The sequence below is a fragment of the Myotis davidii genome, unplaced genomic scaffold (genome assembly GCF_000327345.1).
Source record: "Myotis davidii unplaced genomic scaffold, ASM32734v1 scaffold327, whole genome shotgun sequence".
Lineage (NCBI taxonomy): Eukaryota > Metazoa > Chordata > Mammalia > Chiroptera > Vespertilionidae > Myotis > Myotis davidii.
The window spans coordinates 5,711,980-5,732,223 of NW_006298628.1; the positions used below are offsets into that span (position 1 = coordinate 5,711,980).

The 20,244-nt window shown below is 45.7% G+C and overlaps 2 protein-coding genes across 2 annotated transcripts in view; both read right to left on the bottom strand.

The window, feature by feature from the left end:
- Positions 1-7,053: 7,053 nt before the first annotated feature.
- On the bottom strand, positions 7,054-12,552 carry LOC102764687 (keratin, type I cuticular Ha1-like). Its single transcript, XM_006774445.2, has 7 exons — positions 12,319-12,552; positions 10,767-10,849; positions 9,705-9,861; positions 8,606-8,767; positions 8,396-8,521; positions 8,020-8,240; positions 7,054-7,311 (listed from the first exon to the last, which is right to left on the bottom strand). The coding sequence occupies exons 1-7, from the start codon at positions 12,550-12,552 to the stop codon at positions 7,200-7,202; spliced, it is 1,095 nt and encodes a 364-aa protein (XP_006774508.1). The 3' UTR covers positions 7,054-7,199.
- A 6,273-nt stretch (positions 12,553-18,825) lies between these two features.
- LOC102764981 (keratin, type I cuticular Ha3-I-like) overlaps positions 18,826-20,244 on the bottom strand; it is a 3,979-nt gene continuing 2,560 nt past the window's right edge. The window contains exons 6-7 of the mRNA XM_006774446.2: positions 20,054-20,244; positions 18,826-18,839 (exon numbers count right to left, since the gene is read on the bottom strand). The exon at positions 20,054-20,244 is cut by the window's right edge and continues 36 nt beyond it. Of these exons, the coding sequence (XP_006774509.1) occupies positions 18,826-18,839; positions 20,054-20,244 (205 nt within the window). The remainder of the gene's footprint in view (positions 18,840-20,053) is intronic.

Below are 20,244 nucleotides of genomic sequence, written 5' to 3' on the forward strand. Positions count from 1 at the left end.
GTTCTCCAAGGAGCGTGTGGGTCTCCTAGTTCTGGGAGCCTTTATACCCCTTCTGCAGAGGGTGTGGACATGGAAGGCAGCCCTTTTATTCCTACTTACTTGGCGATGGTCAAAAGCCCTTCCCCTTGGTTTGTTATGTTTCCTCAGAAGAGTCCCTCACCTCATAAAAGTCTTTACTGGGGCTTCTCCCTACCTCAGGACTCCTCGTCCATGCTGAGCGTCGATGAAGTAAGAGCCTCACTGTGTGGCTTCAAAGCACTGGCCTCGCGAACGCCCCGGCCTTTATTACTGGGCGTGGTGGGCCAGGGAGACTGTCGTTTCTTTGCTTCCTGGCTTCCCAGCCCTGACTCCTTGGCAAGCCTCTGGCTCTACTCGCTATGACAGAAAAACTTAGCTCCTGCCTGTGTGTCCTTGGCTAGGTCACATTTCCAGCACTGGCTTCTAAACCCATGTTCTCAGAAAGAAGAATAAATCCCTCTGGAACCATTCAAACTGCCTGGTTCCCAGTGGCCGTTGCCTGATATGCGGGCACCACCTATATCCGTGATAATGTCAATCAACCGAATAACAGATGCTCACCAGGATCATAGTTTGGACAGGGAACAGTGAGGAATGGGGGGTCAGACCAGGGCTGGGGTCAGATGGAGCTAGCATTTGTTGGGCACCTACACAGGTCCAAGGTGGTGCTAGACACTTTTCAGAAACATGATCTCATTCACTCCTCACCATGAGCCTTCAAGGATGAGTGGTATTATACCCATTTTACAGATGGGCAAAACGAGGCATAGAGGGTAGGAGTTAATATGTTGTGAAGCCAGGATGCCAGCACAGATCTCTCCTCTTTCCATCATACTATGCTTCCTAAATAAGTGAACTACCTCCTTTTCTAACTTCTTCAGACCTCAGTAAGTTGGGAAATTCTGCATCAGAGGAACTGGGAGAAGCTCAGTAAGGACCGTGTGAGCCAGGGAGTGACAGATGAGGGTGGATGAGAAGCAGACTCTTTCCATCCTCCCCTGCTGCATAGGTACAAATGACCTACCTCCTTTCCTAATTCTGACAGATCCTCTCTTCCTCCTTCTCAAGCTTTCATCTCACCTTGAACATGGCGTTGTCATGATTCATGTCTACCTCTCTAGATGAGTTCCCTGAAGGCACGGAGGACCCTTATATGAAGGTCCTTGAGTTTGGGCTTTATCTTAAGGGCAAAGGGGAGCCATTGAAGGTTCTAAGGAGAGAAATGATGTAGTTTCATTCTTGATAAGCTGCATTTGAAGGAACAGGGAAATGTTCAGCAAAAAAAATGCTTGGAGTTGACTAGAATTCCTGACAGATGTAATCCCAGTGAAGATATGAGTGCTAGAGAAATAAGCCCAGGGAGAGAGTCCACAAAGAAAAGAACACGGGGCTGAGGACCAAACTTTGGAAAACTCCCCAACCAGAGAGCAGGATGAAATGGAGAACTGGCGAGAGAACATGAAGAGAGCCGGTTCATGGCACGACAGAAGGTCAAGGAGGAGAAAGCATCAAAGTGGAGTTGACGGTCAAAACTCTTAGAGTGGCAAGGGGCCCCGTAAGATCAGAACCATGGAGAGGGTCTTGGATAAGTTGACCAGCAAGTTGCCAGGACCTTTCCAGAGTCACACAGGTATATACCACACCTGTGCTCTTCAAAATAACACCCACACTGAACTTTGGTAAACTGAGACTTTAAACACCCTGAGCTGAGATGTTCATTATTTAGGAAAATCCTGCCACAGTCAGTTTGTACACCTGATTATAAAGCTTGTGAGCTTTGCTCTTACCCATATAGACTTTCTTACCATAATTAGTGTATTTTAAGCAGCTTCAAGCTGTCAGGCTTGTTTGGATCTGATGATTTATAATAGTTGGTGATGGAGGAACAATTACCCAAGAAGCAGAAGCACTTGGAACTGTCCATGCCTGTAACTTCTATTTTGTTGCAAGGCTAAGGTGAGATGTACTTAATATCCTAAAGGGAGGTGATGAGGAAAGAATTCAGTTGTGTGCCTAGATATACTGCCCAGGGAGAAGAGGGGCTCCTTACCATCGTCCTAGCAAGGGACACAGCAGAACTCAAATAAAGGTGCTCAGAGCAGAGCCCAAGCCCCTCAGCTACAGCTGCAGATCAGCAACCAGACTGCTTTGCTCTTCCTTCCCTCCTTCCACCTCTTAAGGTAGAGCTCAAATGCCAAAATTATCAAAAGAGAGAGGGCACATCTTGGAACAAGTGTGATGGTAAGGATCTTAATGATTATCTCATTCTAGTCTCTCACTGTACAAATGAGGAAACGGAGGCACAGGATGGAGAAATGGCTTGCTTGGGGTCTTATCTTTTGAACCCAAATCTGCTGACCCCTTGAAGTCCCAGCCCCCATCACCATGCTTCAGAAGTGTTCAATAATTTCACAACCAATCCGATCTGCATTGGTCCTAGGGAGAGAAATTAAAGGCAGTGAGGGGGAGAGGGCAGAAAATCTTGTCCACCATAGATATGCTTAGTTGAAGAAGAATGAAGGGTGAATGTGGAGGTGATAGAATTCAGCAATATTGAAGTACTTTATGGACTGATTTCAATTTTTATTTTTATACTAGAGGCCCGGTGCATGAAAATCATGCACAGGGGAGAGGGGGTTGGGGGGGGGGTGGGGAGGTCCCCTCAGCCCAGCCTGTACCCTCTCTAATCTGGGGCCCCTTGGGAGATGTCTGACTGCTGGCAGTCAGACATCCCTCTCATAGTCCGGGACCACTAGCTCCTAACTGCTCACCTGCCTGCCTGCCTGATTGCCCCTTACTGCCCCCCCCCTGACAGCCTGGACACCTCCAACTGCCATCTCCACATCCCCCCCCCCGGCCTTGTCGCCCCACACAGCCTGCTGTTAGGTTGTCTGTCTGCCGGGGTCCAACCCCAGCGGATCCAGGGGTCCCCAAAGGTGTGGACGGAGTCGGCGACGAAGGAATGAATGGCACAGAGGCAGTGTTCAGTTCATCAGCATAGTTGGGTTCTCTTGTCAGGATCTCCAGCCAGGTTCTGTCTTCTAAGTTCCGTGTAAGTTCTGTCTCTTAAGTTCTGTCTCTCGAATCTTCATCTGAGTTCTGTGTGTAGGTTCTAAGTTCTGTCTGCCGTTGTCTTGTTGCATCTGTATTTATACCAGTTGATTCTAATCCTATCAATCTCTATTCCAAAGGTTAGGGCGTTTCTTATCTCCATTCCAGGGAGTAAAGATTATGTACTTAAGCATGATTGTTCGTAGTTAAAGTGATTAATTACCCGCCTGGCACTTAGTGAAGGGGTTTTATTCCCTCCCTAACTTCAGGGGAAAATCTCTACCTGGGGAAACAACCTTTCTCAGAAGGTGACCTTGGTTAAAACACATCTTGCCAAGAAGGTGAGCAAATATATTAAGAACAGTATGCCATATATGCCAGGTCCCTTGAAACAGCAAGGATGGACCGGCTCCCGGCATCTGTCCAGTTGTTTTGGTCATGATGGCCCCTGGCTTTTTATATATTAGGAATGATGATACAATTATATCCCATCAGATACAGAATTATATCCCACTGTTTGGAGAAACTTAGAATCACAACTGTTCAAATGTTGATAACCCTACTCAAGAGCAATACACTGACCCAAAATAAGGTAAACAAATAGTTATAATAAAATTAAAATGATTGTAACCATGAGGACAATTGAGAGATAAAAAAGAACCACACTACAATGATAACACTGCATGGTTTTGAATGGTAGGATTATGAATGCTTTCTTTTTCTTCTCTACTCTTTTTTGTCTCCTCCAAATTTTTTAAAAACATATTACTTCTGTGCAAGAAAAAGACATAAAATTAACATTAAAAATTCCAAAAGGGAATTCTTGCAAGTCTTCTAAAGCAATAAAGAGCTGTAAAGGGACGCAGGTAAGGCTCCTATTCCAACATAATCATTAAATTGCCATTGAGCTTGTAATTCTGGAAATAAAGCCTTTGTCATGATTGGCATCCACACTCTTGTGGTAACTGCTGAGTTTGCCAGTTTCCAAAGGGAGCTATTAGGAAGTGATGAAGGGAAACAAGGCTTCCTATGGGAATCAAAGGACCTGTTGCTCATGAACTGGCTGATGTGTAGGTCTCAGCTGCAGGCGAAGAGAATGCCAAGAGGACCCAGCCTTGGAGAAATATTCTGTCAGCCATAGCCCAAGACAACTGGGTATTTCAGGATCACTTAGCCAGACGACATTCTTAGAATGGGTTTCCCACACACATGATGATAAAATGTCTTTTCTGCAGATAGTGCCTACGTCATATGAAGTCTAGAATCTTAGAATGTTGGCACTGCCAAGGAAGACCTAGGCAGCCATCTCATTCAACTCTTTCATTTTGCAGATGGGAAGGCGTTGACACAGAGAGGGAAGAAGCTTGCCAAGGCTCACGTGCAGAGTTTGGGTGAGTGTTGGAACTCAAACCATTGAAAAAAGATACATCTCTCAAAAGACTGCACCCTTAATGAAAAGGTGAACTTAAAATAATGTATGCTCATTGTTACAGGAAGATTTAAAGAAGAAGAAATTGAACTTGCTCTTACTGGGTTCTAAATTTAAAATAGTATGCTATATTTTAAAAAGCCAGTCATAAAATACTACATATTGTATGGTTCCATTCATAGGCAGTATCCAGAATAGGCAAATCTATAGAGACAGTAGGGGTTGCCTAGGCCTGGTGGGTGGGGGGAGGGGGCAATGGGAGTGACTACTAACTGGGTAAAAGAGTTCTTTTGGAGGGTGATGAAATATTCTAAAATTATGGTGAAGGTTATATTATTCCATCAATATATTTAAAATCATTGAACTATATACTTCATATAGGTGAATTTTATGGTATATGAATTATATATTACTAGAGGCCATTGCACGAAGATTTGCGCAATAAGCCTTCCTTCCCCAGGCTGCCGGCACCAGTTTTCCTCCGGCACCGGTTTTCCTCTGGCACCCGGGACCCAGACCTTTGGTCCGGCCGCAGAGGAGAAGCCAAGCCTCTTCAGTCTTCAGTCTTCAGTCTTCACTCTGGCTGGAGCCTTCTGTCTTTGCTCCGTGCCTGCATATGCAAATTAACCTCCATCAACAAAGATGGGTTAATTTGCATAGTCACTCTGATTGGCTGGTGGGCGTAGCGTAGTGACACCAATTTGCAAGTGTAGATGGTATGAGTTATATTTCAATAAAGTGTAGATGGTATAAGTGTAGATGGTATGAGTTATATTTCAATAAAGCTATTTTTAAAATAATTCAGAAGGATAAAACAATAGGACAGAAGCCATATTAAAAATTGATAGTGGTTGAGAAGTTTACACAGGTGTTGAAAAGCATGAATCAGTTCTAGAAGCCCCTCGCTCCTAAGTAGGAAAACAAAACCAGCCCCAGCCCTATACATAATGCAGTGAAGCTACACAGCACTAGAAACAAAGAGACAATCTTAGAAACAGTCCAAGAAAGATTTAAAAAAAAAGGATTATCAGCAATAGAACCACCATTAGATTGACAGTAGGCTTTTCAGCAATGACAACAAAATACAAAAGACAGTGGTGTTTGGGAAGCACCTGTCCCTGATAAAGGCAGCTGCAGGCAACTATTGGTGGACAGGGTCCCAGCATGTACAGAGAACTGATGAGAAGGATTGGACAAGGGTATTTGTACAAGGTGTGGAGGTGGTTCCTGGGCTGGAAATTGCCATGAAGGAAGGAAGAGAGGCTAGAATGCACCCACTGGGTCTGGGACATTCTGTGCACAGCATGGAGTGTCACTCAATTATCTCCCAGGGTCTCATGCCTTAAGTCTGGATAAGGGAGCTCCAACATCAACAACAATGGAGTAAACATTCAAAGAACTGGAGTATGAATTGAAGACAAAGATTGGAGCAGACATCATCGTAGCAGGGGGAGATAGTGTCAGCTTCATCTGAAGGAAAGAAGACATGACTAGGAGTTTGGCCAATGTCTGGGACAGTGGCATCGCACAGACCACAGCACCATAGCCATGGGAGCTACTAACCTTGGCCGACATCAGTGGGCACCAGTAGGAGCAGGGCCCCAGCAAAGCTGTCAGTTTTCACATTGGCAAAGATTCAGTGTCCTAGTTTGATGCTAAAGTACTTTTTTTTGTGGGGGAGGGGGTCCCAAAATCCAAATTTGATCTCAGTGACTAAAACATTCAAATGAGAAGTGAAACACTTGAAAAATCTGTTGGGTATTATTCAAATATAAGCTCCTGCTATTATGAGTTCTTTGCCCAAAGGCGTTTCAAGAGATGTTTGGGTTGCTAAGAACATCATCTTTCCCCAGGTGACAACTTTGAAGGATGCATAAACTCTGTGTGCTTGTTTGAAATCAGTTTTATTCTCTCATAGTCACACCTCACATGTAACTGACATTCAGAGAGTGAGCTCTGGGTTCAGGCCCATGGCTGTTACTATGCGAGCAAGAGAGAAAATTAGCCGTGCAGTTCCTGGCACTTGGTTGCTGTCCCTCTTCTCGTTGGCACTTGGGAAAGAAACAGTGGAACTTTCTAGAAATGGTAACCGTTGTATTTTACTAAGTAAGGTCCCATAATGAATGTGTTTATCATATTTAGATGAGGCCTCTTGCCTTCGTGGCCCTACGGGTTTCCTGCTGGCCTGGGTGCAAGCTGGGGCTCCTTGTGCTTAATGAATGTTAATTAATGATGACGAAGACCTTTTAGGAGAGGATTCAACTACACAGTCTGCCTAAGCTTTCAAGTGGCTTCATAAGAAGCACATAACATAGAGCGAACACTTGGAAAAGTATGAATACACATCATCTCTGCTTTGCAAGAGGAAAGTTTATTAGAAGATGTGCAAAGGGACTGGGGAACTGCCAGAGAAGGTCAAAGCAACAGGGAGAACCACAAAACATCTCAGATGACACCGTCATGGCCCAGACCTGTCTGACTCTCAGCTCAGACAATAACTACAGGAGAGCAGCCTTGAATGAAGAGGATCAAGCAGGCAGGGCTCAGAGCTGGCCACATGCTAAGCAAATGTTCTTCTTCTAGACCAGGATCGATGGTGATGCCTGCGGTGAGTTCCTGTGGTGATGGTTGTCAGAGAAACAGGGCTGGTCCATCCGTGGTCTTCTGTCTTCATGCGATCCTCCTGCTGGCACCAGGATGTCTAGCAGGGCCCACAGCGGGTTCGGAAGCCACAAGGGGCGCAGGGATTGGTGACGCAGGGCCCGATGGGCTTGTCACACGCATTGGTCGTGGCACAGGGGTTGCAGGGCAGGCTGGGACACAGAAATATTAGCATGAGAGGGATAATTTCTCTTTTAAAAAGGAGGGGGCTCAACCCCAGGAGACATGGGGATAAGAGGAATTCATTCTCTGACACCTTAAGAAGCCAAGCATCTTTTGATCACCCTTCTAAAAAGTCAGACAGTGGTGGCAGAAAAGAGCCAAGCCTCATGTTGTAATCCCAGCCCTTGCTCTGTAACCCTGGAGTCCTGGAGAAGTCACTTCATCCCTCGAAGCCTTGGCCTCCCCACTAAAACAGGATTAGTAAGACCTACCATATAGAACTGTGAAAAGTCCACAAGACTGTATTCATAAAAATTCTGTGTTAGGGGCCAAGTGCTGGACCCTGAGTTACTGAGTTATCCTCCCTTTTGATGTTCAAATGCTCATCTTGATGATGGTTATATGATCCTCACATTGCCTGCCTCAGATGGGTCCAACTGGGATCCACAAAACAATGGATTGGGGCGCTTGGGTTAAATCTCACCCTGAAGGTGGTACAAAGCTTTATGTACCCTTCAGCATCCAAGTCAAGTCTCTCAAGTATCCTTTGGACCAGAAAATACCTTTAGCCCAGGTTATGGTAGCAAAAATACCATACATCTGGTCTCTACAGACATGTTGGCTTCTGAAACTTGACTTGCAAAGTCCATAATGTATCCTTCAGTAGAACTGGGCCTGTGCGGCCTGTGGGTACTTACTTGCAGTCCTCGCTCTCCAGCAGCCCCCGGTACGTGTTGATCTCACACTCCAGCCTGGCCTTGACGTCCAGCAGCACCTGGTACTCCTGGTTCTGCCGCTCCAGGTCACCCCTGATCTCAGCCAGTTGGGACTCCACGTTGGTGATCATGCACTGCACCTGGGACAGCTGGGAGCTGTAGCGGGCCTCCGTCTCCGTCAGCGTGTTCTCCAGTGAGTCCCTCTGTGTGGGGAAGAGGAAGAATGTCACAGAGCTGCTCCTTTAGCATGTCTTCCATAGGGTTCCACAGGGTTGAAGAAACTGTGACCCAAAGGGCTGCCCTGTGACTCTGTTTCCCCAACCTCACTTTCTCACCAGCAGGTCTGAACAGTACCCACCAGGTTGTGCTGGGCCTGCAGCTCAATCTCCAGGGCATTGACCGTGCGTCTCAGCTCAATGATCTCCGCCTGGCAGGTCTGCAGCTGCTCTGAGCTGGACACCACCTGCTTGTTCAGCTCCTGGGTCTGAAACACCAGAGGTGAGAGACAGGATCAGACCCTGCCTTAAGGGTCCCCAGGTCCTGGGTGGCCATGTGCTGAGATGCCCACCTGGTTGGTGAACCATTCCTCCACGTCCCTGCGGTTGGTCTCCACCAGGGCCTCATACTGACACCTGGTCTCATTGAGCACACGGTTCAGGTCCACGGTGGGGGCAGCATCCACCTCCACGTTGAGGCGGTCTCCAATCTGGCAACGCAGGGTGTTGACTTCCTGGTGGAGGAAGGAGAAGGAGTGAACCCACAGGAAGAGTCTAAAATAACTCTCTTTGAGGCAGTCTGGTGTGGTTGGAAGAGGTTTGCACTGAAATTCAGGATTTATGAGTTGAATTCTAGTAGATGGAAAACCCAGCTAAATTACCTCTTGTGATTCAGTCCTCCTGTCTGAGCCTCTCCTCATCTGTATCATGAGGCTGCTTGGTTAAATGATTGCTAGTGTTTCTCCCCACTCAAGATGCTATCATTTTTTCCTGATTTTCTCTTTTCTCAGTGATAAGCTTAGCATGATAACTGGTTTATAATTGTTGCTACTTAGATATGTAGAAATAAGGTTTACCAATTACCATTTATTTCATATTTCCTACCATTATACACTATCTGTTAAGGGTTGTATCCTCTTCATCACAACATCTAATGTTTGAGACACGCATCTGATTTCCTAGTATTACATTCAGTCATCAGGTCAGAATCAACCATTATTTGAATCGACCTTCATTTCTCCTACTTTCCTCATCCATCCATCCATCCACCCACCCACCCAGCCAGCTTGGTTTCTAATATCTAGGGTGACACCTAATACAAAGAGTTTGCTATCTAGTTCCAGTCTCAGTCATTCATTTGGCATCTATTCAGAAGATCACAGATCTTATCAAACAGTAGAAAGTATCTTAAACATCTTTGTCTGGACTATTCATTACAGGTCTGGCCCCAAGTAGAAATAGGTCAACTGAACACACTCTTTTAGATTTAAAAAATAAAAATAAAGAAAAGGAGGCCTGTGACTCGTTCCCTAACAATCCCCCAAATATGTTTTGAGCAACCAGCAAAATGTTGTGTTAGCTCTAGGATGCTTAGCAAAGACCCACCCTATCCTGCTCAGGGGCATTGTGGAACTCCCACTATTGGGATGTTGGGGACTGGACCTCCCTCACCTCCTCGTGGTTCTGCTTGAGGCAGAGCAGCTCCTCCTTCAGGGACTCCACCTGGGCCTCCAGGTCGGCCTTGCACAGGGTCAGCTCGTCCAGGATCCTGCGCAGGCTGGTTATGTCCGACTCCACCAGCTGCCGCAGGCCCAGCTCCGTCTCGTACCTGCACACACAGCCAAAGGTCCAAGGATGCTAAAGAGGGAGAATTTCTCCCAGGCTTTACTTGGCTGACTTACATTTTGAATTTCTTTTCAAAGTTTATGAAAGGAAAAAATATCACCATGTTGAGTAAAAAGACCTATTTCTTCCTTCCCTGAGCCTCGGAGAGAAGGTTCTAATCTAATAGTAACTGCGTTTGTTCTAAGAGTCCATTTACAGGTTGCTGTCAGCTATGTCCTGTCATCTTGCCTTCTTAAGTGAATCTAAACTTCATAAGCCTGACATACAGACTGTCTCGCCCTCCTTTCCAACCACCCCGAGAAGCCATCTGGCATTGTGAATTAGAGGTCAGTCGGATTCAACCTTGACACTGTGGCTGTGGATAAGTTCCTTAATCTCTCTGAGCCTTGACTTCCTCATCTGTAAAAGGGGAACCACACTAGCACTTCATCGGGTTGGCCTGAAGATGGAGAAAGGGCATCAGTAAAATTACATTGTCAACTGTAGGGTCTCATCAAAATGCAAAGGATTTTATGATTGTGATGGTCATACCTAGAAAAATTGACAGATTCTCTGACATGGATTTTGCCTCCTGTATTTTTATGGGCTGAGAGTGACTAACCTATGCTAAGAAATCAGTGTGAAATTTACTTTTCATACTTGGTCCAGACATGAAGTTGAAAGAGAGAAAGAATAGGTGGTTTCTTGCGCTCCTTCAAGCTAAACCTCAAATACGGAATCAGGTTCAGTGCGAGGAGATATGGACACATTAGACCTAACGAAGCCAATGCAAGAATCCTCCCATAGCATCCAGACAGCTTCTGCTCACATGCTCCCTGGACAGAGGCCCTCACTTTGCCATTCAGCCTGCCCCTCACTAGACTTCTCTGATCATTAGAGAATTCTCACTTGGTCCTGAAGTCATCCGCGGCCAGCTTGGCGTTGTCGATCTGCACCACCAGCCGGGCGTTCTCAGACTTGCTGCACAGGATCTGGAGCCAGAATTAATTGTGAGGTGAGTTATACTAAGAAAGAATGCCTTGTCTCTTCACGTAAAAAGCTATTTTAGTTCATCCACATTTCTCCCAAATAGCTTCGAGTCTTCTTGGATGTTCAGTTTGGGGATAAAAGGAAGATTGATTAAACTGATCATTTCCAAATTAGAACCATGGAGGGGAAATGTGCCTGCTGTCAGGAATCCTCTTCTTGGTCTGCTGCTGGCTTCCTGTAGGCATTGAGCATCCTGGGTACCAAGCCTCACAAAGTGGGACCAGTGCCCCAGTTAGCTTAGGATTAGGGGGTTCCTGGGATGCTAAACCCAGGAAGATCCCAGGCAAACCGGGACAAGTTGGTTATCCTACTCCCAGACCCACGTATTCGCCCTGCTGACCTCCACTCTCCCCTCAAGTTACCCTGGACAAGGCTTTTGTTGCACAAAGCTTCTCCCTCTACCTGGAGTGCCCAGGGATGCGCTCACCCACCTAGCAAGACCTCTTGCATAACCCACATTCCCCTCCTTCCCCAGCTCTTACAGGGGGTCACTTCCTCCGTGAGCTCTCACAGTACTTTGCCCTTAGCTAGTTACACTTCTTACCGCCTTCACCATGGTCATTCATTTCCTCATCTCTCTCCCCTGTTGGATTGTCTTAGTACTTCATCCCTCACTCCAGCACTGAGCCTGGTACTAAGTGTGCGTACATATGCATGCTCTTCAGATTGCACAGCTCTTTCTGGCATTCACTCTGTCAGAACTACAGAACTGTGGACAGTAGATCCCCTCTGAGAATCAAGAGCTTATACAATTGGCATAGCGCTCATCCTTCAAACTCTGCTCAGATGCTGCCTCTTCTGGGAAGCTCTCCCTGGTTTGCACTATGTATTAAGTCCCACTCTGTGCTATCTCTTTACTTATCCCCACTTCTGCTTCTGCATTTCTGGCCCTGAATTCTCACTCATGTGCATGCCTGCTTTAGGGGGTGGCACAGTGTCTGCGCCTATCAGTGAGGCTCTGGAGTTAAGGACCTATCTGCTGTTTCTACAGCCTATTACTACAGATTTGAAAGCTTTGAATATTTGAGAATTCACCATTGAAATTCCTAGTTCTGAGAAATAATTTGGTTGCATGTTTTGTTTTGAATGGTATGGGCTCTGAAAACAAGACCAGGATATCATAATAGAATTAAAGAATCTGCTATTCTGGTTTTAGGTAAGAAGCTGTATAAGATTGGTATGACTGGTTTTGGCCTAAAGCCTTGCCCTTCCCCGAGTCTGTAAGTTTCTCTCGTGGGGCTTCCCAAACAGATGTTCTAAGACTACCTGATGGGCCACGCCTAAGTTGATGAAGTCTGTGTCTTCCTCATTCTCTACATTAGTTTCGCACAGTGGTAAATCTGTGCGGAAGTGGGTATGTTGAATTTGGATAAATAGGTCACTATCTGGCAGTGCGGTGCCCACCCCTCACCTTCTGCTGCAGCTCCTCGATGGTCCGGAAGTAGGACTGGTAGCTGGGGCACATCAGGGGCTCCTGGGGCTGGCAGCGCTCCTGGATGAGGCTCTCCAGCTCCGCATTCTCCCGCTCCAGCTGCCGCACCTTCTCCAGGTAGCTGGCCAGGCGGTCGTTCAGGAATTGCACACAGGGCCGGGCGGGGCAGCTGGAGCGGCAACTCAGGTTGGACATGCAGCAGTTGTAAGGCATGGTGCTGGGAGGGAGCCGAGCTCTGAAGGTCAGTGTCAAAGCCTGATTCCTTTTCTCTGGTGTAAGCCCTGGTCCTCTCCTTGGCCTTTATATTCCATCAGCCTTGGGTGTGGCAACCACGTACAGCATTGCCCCCCTCTACCCTGATTACCCATTTTTCCATTCATTTTCTAGCCGCCTCACGCGAGTCCTTCACCTCATAAAATGTTTTACTCTGGCTTCTTGCTAAGTCAGGACTCCTCACCCATCATGCTGGTTGGTTAAGTAAGGGCTTCAAAGTGACCAGCCTATTACCTTGTCCACAGGAGCGCTTATTCACAGGGTGTCGAGGTCGATTGACAGCTGTCCCCTGTCCCCCTGAGTTGGGGGCACATCTGTGCCTCTTTGTCCTACCCAAGGAGTGGCCTGTGCCTCACTCAGCTCCTACTCAGTAAGGACTCGGCGAGACCAATCCTCGGTGGAAGTCCATCTGGAAACCAGACTCTGGGGGTAGGGAATCCTGGAAGCTGCAGTCAGAAAGGACTTAGGAGGCCATCCAGTTCAATGTCCCTTAGCCAGGCCATCCAGGGCAGGGCGAGGCAATGGCAGCCTCTTCCTAATGGGGGGCAGAGGGGAGGTTACAGGACGCCCCCCAGACTCTGTTTCTCCTCTTCCTCAGTGTTCACAGAACATTAAGAAAACTAATGTCTTGGGACCTACTCAGCCTGAGGACTCTGGCATGTGCTTACACACAGTATGACTGTTATTAGAATGGCTCCTGCTTCCTGAGCACCCACTGTGCTAAGCACCTCAGATGCGTTGTCTGCTGCAGTCCTCCCAAAACCTTGCAGGGTTTGTAGATGAGGACATCAAGCTCCTCCGTGGTGGAGCTAGCATGCAAACCTGGAACTCTCTGATTCCAAAGGCCGCGCTCTCTCCATCCCTCTCTCTCGCTTTCGATCTTCTCGCTGCTCAGATGCAACAGGACACACATGGATTGAATTCAATGGGACTCAACCACTACTGGGACATACCCCCTCCTACATTAGAATGGGCCAGGAAATAAAGGCCTGGTCTCGACCAAAGAAGAAAAGGATGTTTCATTCTAACGGAAGGAAGTCTGCTTAGTGGGGAAGTGAAATGCCCCCAAAAGCTAGAAAAAAGGAATTCCTCGGTGGCTTTGACATAGAAACACCTGAGCCCAGTTCTCCAAAGGATGTGACCCTGAAAGCCACCACATTGTTAAGTGCTTGGTGGCATCTTGTGACCATCAATATATTTTGGCAAATGGATATTCTGCCCTCATGCTATACCAGACAGAGGTAGGAACTATGAAGATTTTATGCTTAATCGACCAGTGCTCAAAATATGACAGCGACTCCTTAAAGTACTTCCTCTTGGAAGCTCCATGCTGATTCCTTCCTGACGTCCAATACTCAGATCACCCCTTCGTCAAGCTTGTCCTCACAGCCTGGGACATTTCTTTTGCTCATCCTCATTTGCAGGAAAATCTTCACCTTCTGAGGGTGTGTTTATTTTTGGAATCAGCCAGATATCATTTGGAACCAACTCTAGTGAGTGGAATAAACAATCAAACTAAAGCACATTTTTGATGGATAAGAAACTTGTCACTATAAAATAATAGTGTACGTTTTCTTGGGTGATTCTAAAAGTCATTTCCAAGATGGAGTTTCAAATATACTTTCAGCCCAGCTGGCGTGGCTCAGTGGTTGAGCATTGACCTATGAATCAGAAGGTCATGGCTCGATTTCCAGTCAGGGCACATGCCCAGGTTGCAGGCTCATTCCCCAGTGTGGGGCGTGCAGCAGGCATCCAATCAATGATTCTCTCTCGTCATTGATGTTTCTGTCTCTCTCTCTGTGAAATCAATAAAAATATATATTAAAAAAAATACACTTTCGTAAAAGACAGCAGCTTTGGAGGAAAGGTGTGCTCTCCCAGAGTGTGTGCTCTGAAGGCGCTGACAGCATCACCCACGTTCACAATTCACAACTCTCTGCCCCTCCTGCCTGAGTCCCTACCTTTAGTGAGAAGTGGAATGGCTGTGTGGGTTTTCAAATAAGTGCCAGACTGACTGAAGCCCTATACTGGCTGAGATCAAATAACATAAATTGAGTAGCTGGATTCATAGGCTTTTCTCTGTCTTTTCCCCCTTCTTCTATTCCCCAAGCTTCACAAGAGAAAAGTCTAGACAATAGTACGTTTAAAGATTAGAAAAAGGAATACTGTATTGTAAACTGGTACATATACCCATGGGGGGGGGCGGGTCCCTATAACTATTACTATAGCTTCTATGTCAGTCAGAATGGGATAATCTAGAGGGGTTTATCCTTCAGTAGTGAAAGGCAGAGTTTAGAAAACACAACTATTCCCACTTTCGAGTAGAAGTAACAATGATTGCTGCATAACTACATGGTTGTTAGGTAATGATGGTTGAGAGGACTTAGGTCTATGGAGAAAAGAGCCAGGTTTCAAGTAGCTCCCCAGGAATTCTGGAAGACAATTGCTCTTTATTTATTCTACTTACTATGTATTGAGAATTCTTGCCTTTGCATAAGCAATGGCATTGTCTCTAGTCAATGACCCTTCAATAAACATGATGAGCAAATCAAATCCTAGCAAACCGAGAGGTTTACACCTGCCCATGTAATTGTGGCAGACGCCACCGTGGTAAGGCTTCTGGTTTCCAGATGTGAGCAAATTGCAGTTGAGATTTAAGGATACTATTTATGATGGAAGCCGAGGCTATTTTAGTGGGAAAGATCACACGTAAAGTCATCAGTGGTAGTTAACCATGGAGTGGAGTCAAGGCAGACCTTCTGTTGAGGCCAACCTCCCTGTGGCAGGACTTTAAAGGCATTAGGAGGCCCCCCCTCTCCTCCCAAAACCATCTTCCCTGTGTGGCCAGGTCCTGGCACTTGAAATCCTCACCATGATAAATGGAGACTTGAGTTGGGGTGGTGAACACATAACACAGTATACAGATGATGCATTATAGAATTATACACGTGAAACCTGTATCATGTTATCAACCAGTTACCCCAATAAATTCAGTAAAAAAGAAAAAATGAGAAATATAAAATGTGTTTTCTAGGAAATGCAAAGTAACATATTGGACCACTTGTCAATTAATTGTATTTTAATGTGTACACATGGCAAGGAGAGGCCAACAATAGTATCAATAGGCACACACCGAGGAGGAAGACTGACTTATGCCAGAGACAGGTGAAAAGTCACCCACTGGGAATTAAGAAGCACACACTGTTAATACCAACATTAGCCCATTATGTTGAGCCAGCCCCAGTGAGAGCTACTCATGCGATCAGGATATAAGGCTTCCATAGACTGTTTTATAAAACCAACTGTTGCCAAGTTATCGACTGCCCAGCCTCACTACATTGAGGGGAGGAATTGTGATGTAACCCAAGAACTAAGCCCACAGTTTTGGGTTTTGGCTTTGAGAAGATGCTCAAACAGGGTTTCCAATGAGAGACATGGAAGAGAGGACCTAGAAAATGTGCCAGGTCAGTAACAAGATGCCCTGAGCAAAGACAGGAACAGACACCTCAAGATGGGATTCTGGGCTCATTCCACAACCCCCCCCCCCCAAGGCCACCATTGCTTCTCTTATACTCAGTCTTGGAGTCACAGAGGAAATGGAGTCCCAACAGGGGTTATAGGGGACAAACCACGTCAGAAAAATGCAAAGTTCATCACTATGTTTTTAATCCTGCACAGTTTAGAACAGAGAAGTAAAAAAGAACATGAAATGACCCAAAGCAATGGAACTTCATTGTCCTCGTCTTCTGGGAAAGCTGGATTCAGACAGAATGAGAACCTGTTATGGGACTGCTCTACAGATCAAAGGGGACAGCAGATTCGAAAACCTTTTTAGTAGCCCACAGAGGATAGAGCAACGGAAGCTTCAAGCTTCATGTTTAGTGTGAATGTGTTGCTTTGAACTTTTTCAATAAAATCACTATCAAGTTGATGGTTTGAGACAGACTGAAAGCCGCTGAAATACGGCTTCTTCCCCCAGCATCCCACAGACCCTTTACATTCCCCACTTATCTCCCCATTGCTGTTTCCAGTGGATTTGTCTGAATTCTCATCTCTGACTTCCGCCCAACCGGCATGGCTCAGTGGTTGAGCGTTGACCTATGAACCAGGAGGTCATGGTTCAATTCCTGGTCAGGGCACATGCCCAGGGCACAATCTCCAGTAGGGGATATATAGAAGGTAGCCAATCAATGATTCTCCCTCATCATTGCTGTTTCTATTTCTCTCTTCTTCTCCCTTCCTCTCTGAAATCAATAAAAATATGTATTAAAAACCAACAACTGTGACTTTGTTTTACTTCTATGTCACTTCAGCTGTTCCTCCCCTTCTTTCTCCAACTGCTTTTACCCTGATGCCATCTCTATCTTCAGGGACCGAGTTATCCAAGGCAGAACCTCATGTCAGGGCTTTGGAGAGCTCCAGGCCCACTCTATCATTTCTATCAGTGGTCCCCAAGGTCCTTCCATACTCGAACACCTTCCCCTTGACAATCTTAAGTCCTGCAGCTCTAACTATAGTTAGGTAACTCCAGTGTGTCTCCCAAACGCAGTCTCCCGCTCCCCCCACCCCTCCCGCCAGTTCTTTCCACTTGAGACCCACTGTTGTTTCATTTTCTCAGGCTCAAAAACTTCACACACATTGACCCATCGTAGGTATCCAATCAGTACTAGTTTCCTTTTATCTCACTCCATTGTTCTTCTACCTCTAATCAGCTTCCATATTTGAAGCTGAGCCTCTGAAATGCACCCCACCCTTGCTCCTTCCACTCCCCCACCTCCACCCATCTCAGTCCTTGTTTTTTTTACCAACCTCCTGATTGATCCTCCTTCTTTCTCACCTAATCCCACCGTCTTCTAGGACCCACCACAACCCAGCCTATACATAGCTGCCTGATATATCATCTGCCAACCTTCCTTACAAGCAAATCTCACAGGTAACCATTCAGAGCACTGCCAGATGTGATTTTACCTAACTACTTTGCAGTTGCATCTTCCGCTGCCACACCGATCCTCTGTTCCAGGCTAAAAATTGGTCTGTCAGGCTCTAAACACACCTCCTGCTTCATCTCCTTGCCAGGCAAAGTTCATGCTTGGAAAAACTTTCCCTCTTCTCAAACCTGCACACACTCATCTGTCCAAACATATCCCATGAAACTTTATTTCAGAATTATGCTAATGTCATGTAGTCATAGTTGATTGAAGTTGGAAGTATATAAAGTTTTAATGTTCTTCTCATGAATCCTCACCAGTGATACTATTCCCTGTTTGTTCCACATATAGTATTTCATGGTTTACACTAGATTTTGATCAGGTGAAAACAATGTAGTCAATGAGACAGGCAGACAAAATTTATATAATCAGAATATCTGGGTTTTCAAAGCCCTGATTGAGCGCTGCCTCCTTCTTGGAGCTCTTCTTATCACTCCCTCAGACCTCGGAAAGTCATCATTCTTTAGTTACACCTTTCTTGAGACACTGATGAGTGTGTGGCAGTTATCTCTTTGTCTAATCCACCCTGGACTCTAAATGTGCTGTGGGCCAAGATTGGGCTTCATTTTTGTGTTTTCAGCACCCCTCATTGTGCTGGCACACACACCAGATGAATGATGGTGGCTGTGTCGGTGAGATAACATTAAGTTAAACGGATAATCTATAAAGTGGTTGATAGACTTTTTTTTTTACACTTATGGAAAAATATCTCAGATTTATTAAAAAGAAAAACAACTTGTGTTCAGAAACTAGATTTTGAACACTAAAATCACTGAGGAAGTGTCCTGTTTTTTCTACCTAAGTCTTTTTTTATTTTTTATTTTTTTGAGAGTTTTAATAATTCATAAATGAGGCAAGTGGGAGGTAAGGTAGAATCAATGTTTGCTGGAAGAGATTTAATGAACATTGGCCTTTTTTTGGAATTATAGGAAATAAAAGATAAAGAGGTCATGGAAGAACATTATAGATATGAGCAAAGACCTTGAGGAAAAAGTTAACTTGAAGAGAGGGAGGTAAGGAGACACGCCTACCTGCATTTAAAGGACCTTTTGATTACAAAATATTGGGCATAATAAGTGAGTACAAGATGAACCCGTTTGGCAAAGATAAGTTTTAGTTCCATTAAATGGGCCGTGATGGCCTGATACCAAGTGAAACTGTCCTACGGCAAGCAAAGCTGGAGTTGGGGCGAGAGTGAGATTTCAGCATCATCAGCATAGAGGTGCTAGCTCTTCCTGACTAAGGATGTGGAAAGAACAAGACAAAGGGCCAAGGGTATGGGATTTCTTCTATTTGGGACAAAAAGTGGAAGTTGGCTAATGAGGGTCCGCCGACGGGTAGTCAGAGATATAAGAAGAGGATGCAGAGGGTGCAGGAAATCATTGAAGGTACATTTTGAAGGAAGGATAGGTATGTATATGGGTGGTGCAGGTGCAGCCAAGATGTTGAGAGGAAGAGGTAGCTGCTTTTGAAGCAGTTTCTACAGAAGCTGGTCTTCACAGTGTAGGAGAAAGGGAAGCAGAGGACTTCACAGTGATGAAGGGGCAGTGGGAGAGAGCAGTGAGGATGGAGAGGAGTCTCAGAATTGTCAAGGGCCCTGCAGCCAAAGCAAGATGGGCATCAAGTATTGAAGGCCAGGTTTTCTTCATGGTCTTCCCTTGGTGGGAGCCTCCCAGGGGACAGCCCTTTCTCACTGGAATATGGTGGCTGGGTTCAGTCATTCACCTCATGTCAACCTCCTAATGAAGGGGTATTTTTTATGGAACAGCCATGAGAAGTACTTTACAATGCATGAATATGAATGAGAAACACATTTACAATGCCAGAGAAATAAAGTTTATTGGGAAGTAAATGAAGCAGGCTCCTTGCATTCCAGAGAATACCAAAGAAGCCAGGAAAGCAGGAGACATATATATATAGGAAACGCCCTAAAGTAATACCTGGAGCTCAGATTACAGAGAGCTGGACATCTTCAGATACAGAGAGACTCGACCTTCAACAGGAGGGAGTTTTCCAGACATTGGAACTTGATGTGTCTTTGCTTGTTGGATCTGGAAAGCATTGCTCCGGCAAAGTAGTACCTAGGAACATTTTCCATGTTTGATCTAAATGATTTCATTGTTGTCTTCAAAGAGGATGCCAGTATTTAATAAACAGCAACTTGTTAACAGGGCCCACAGGAGTTTCCACAAGCGTTGGTGGTAGCACACGGATTGCAGGGGAGGCTGGGAGAACAGAGTTTTAGAATGGATTAGAGAGAGGATGGAGAAAACACCAAGTTCAATGAAACAACCTATGAATTCACAGTGGTGGAGTTAGTTGGAATCAAATGTGATTATTACCAAATCCTTTTCCCTTCCCCAGAATGACATGGGTAGAGGTGGAAACGTGTCCTTTTGAAAAATATTACCTCCATTGTTAGCTCCCCGAGGCAGGGGATGTATGCACTTTACCTTTGACCTTGCATATATGCTTAACTGTCACACGCCGCTCCAAGTCACATCTGATCTCGCCCAGCTGCTCCTCCACATTGGTGACCATGCACTGCACCTGGGACAGCTGGGAGCTGTAGCGGGCCTCTGTCTCCGTCAGCGTGTTCTCCAGTGAGTCCCTCTGTGTGGGGAAGAGGAAGAATGTCACAGAG

Bases quoted from the DNA above. Each gene is read 5' to 3' on its own strand.
- LOC102764687 (XM_006774445.2), bottom strand. From the start codon at position 12,552: ATGCCTTACAACTGCTGCATGTCCAACCTGAGTTGCCGCTCCAGCTGC. The intron at 8,768-9,704 runs GTGAGGGAGGTC...TTCCTCCACCAG, and splicing joins TCAAGCAGAACCACGAGGAG to GAAGTCAACACCCTGCGTTG. The intron at 7,312-8,019 runs GTAAGTACCCAC...TCTGTGTCCCAG, and splicing joins CTGGAGAGCGAGGACTGCAA to CCTGCCCTGCAACCCCTGTG.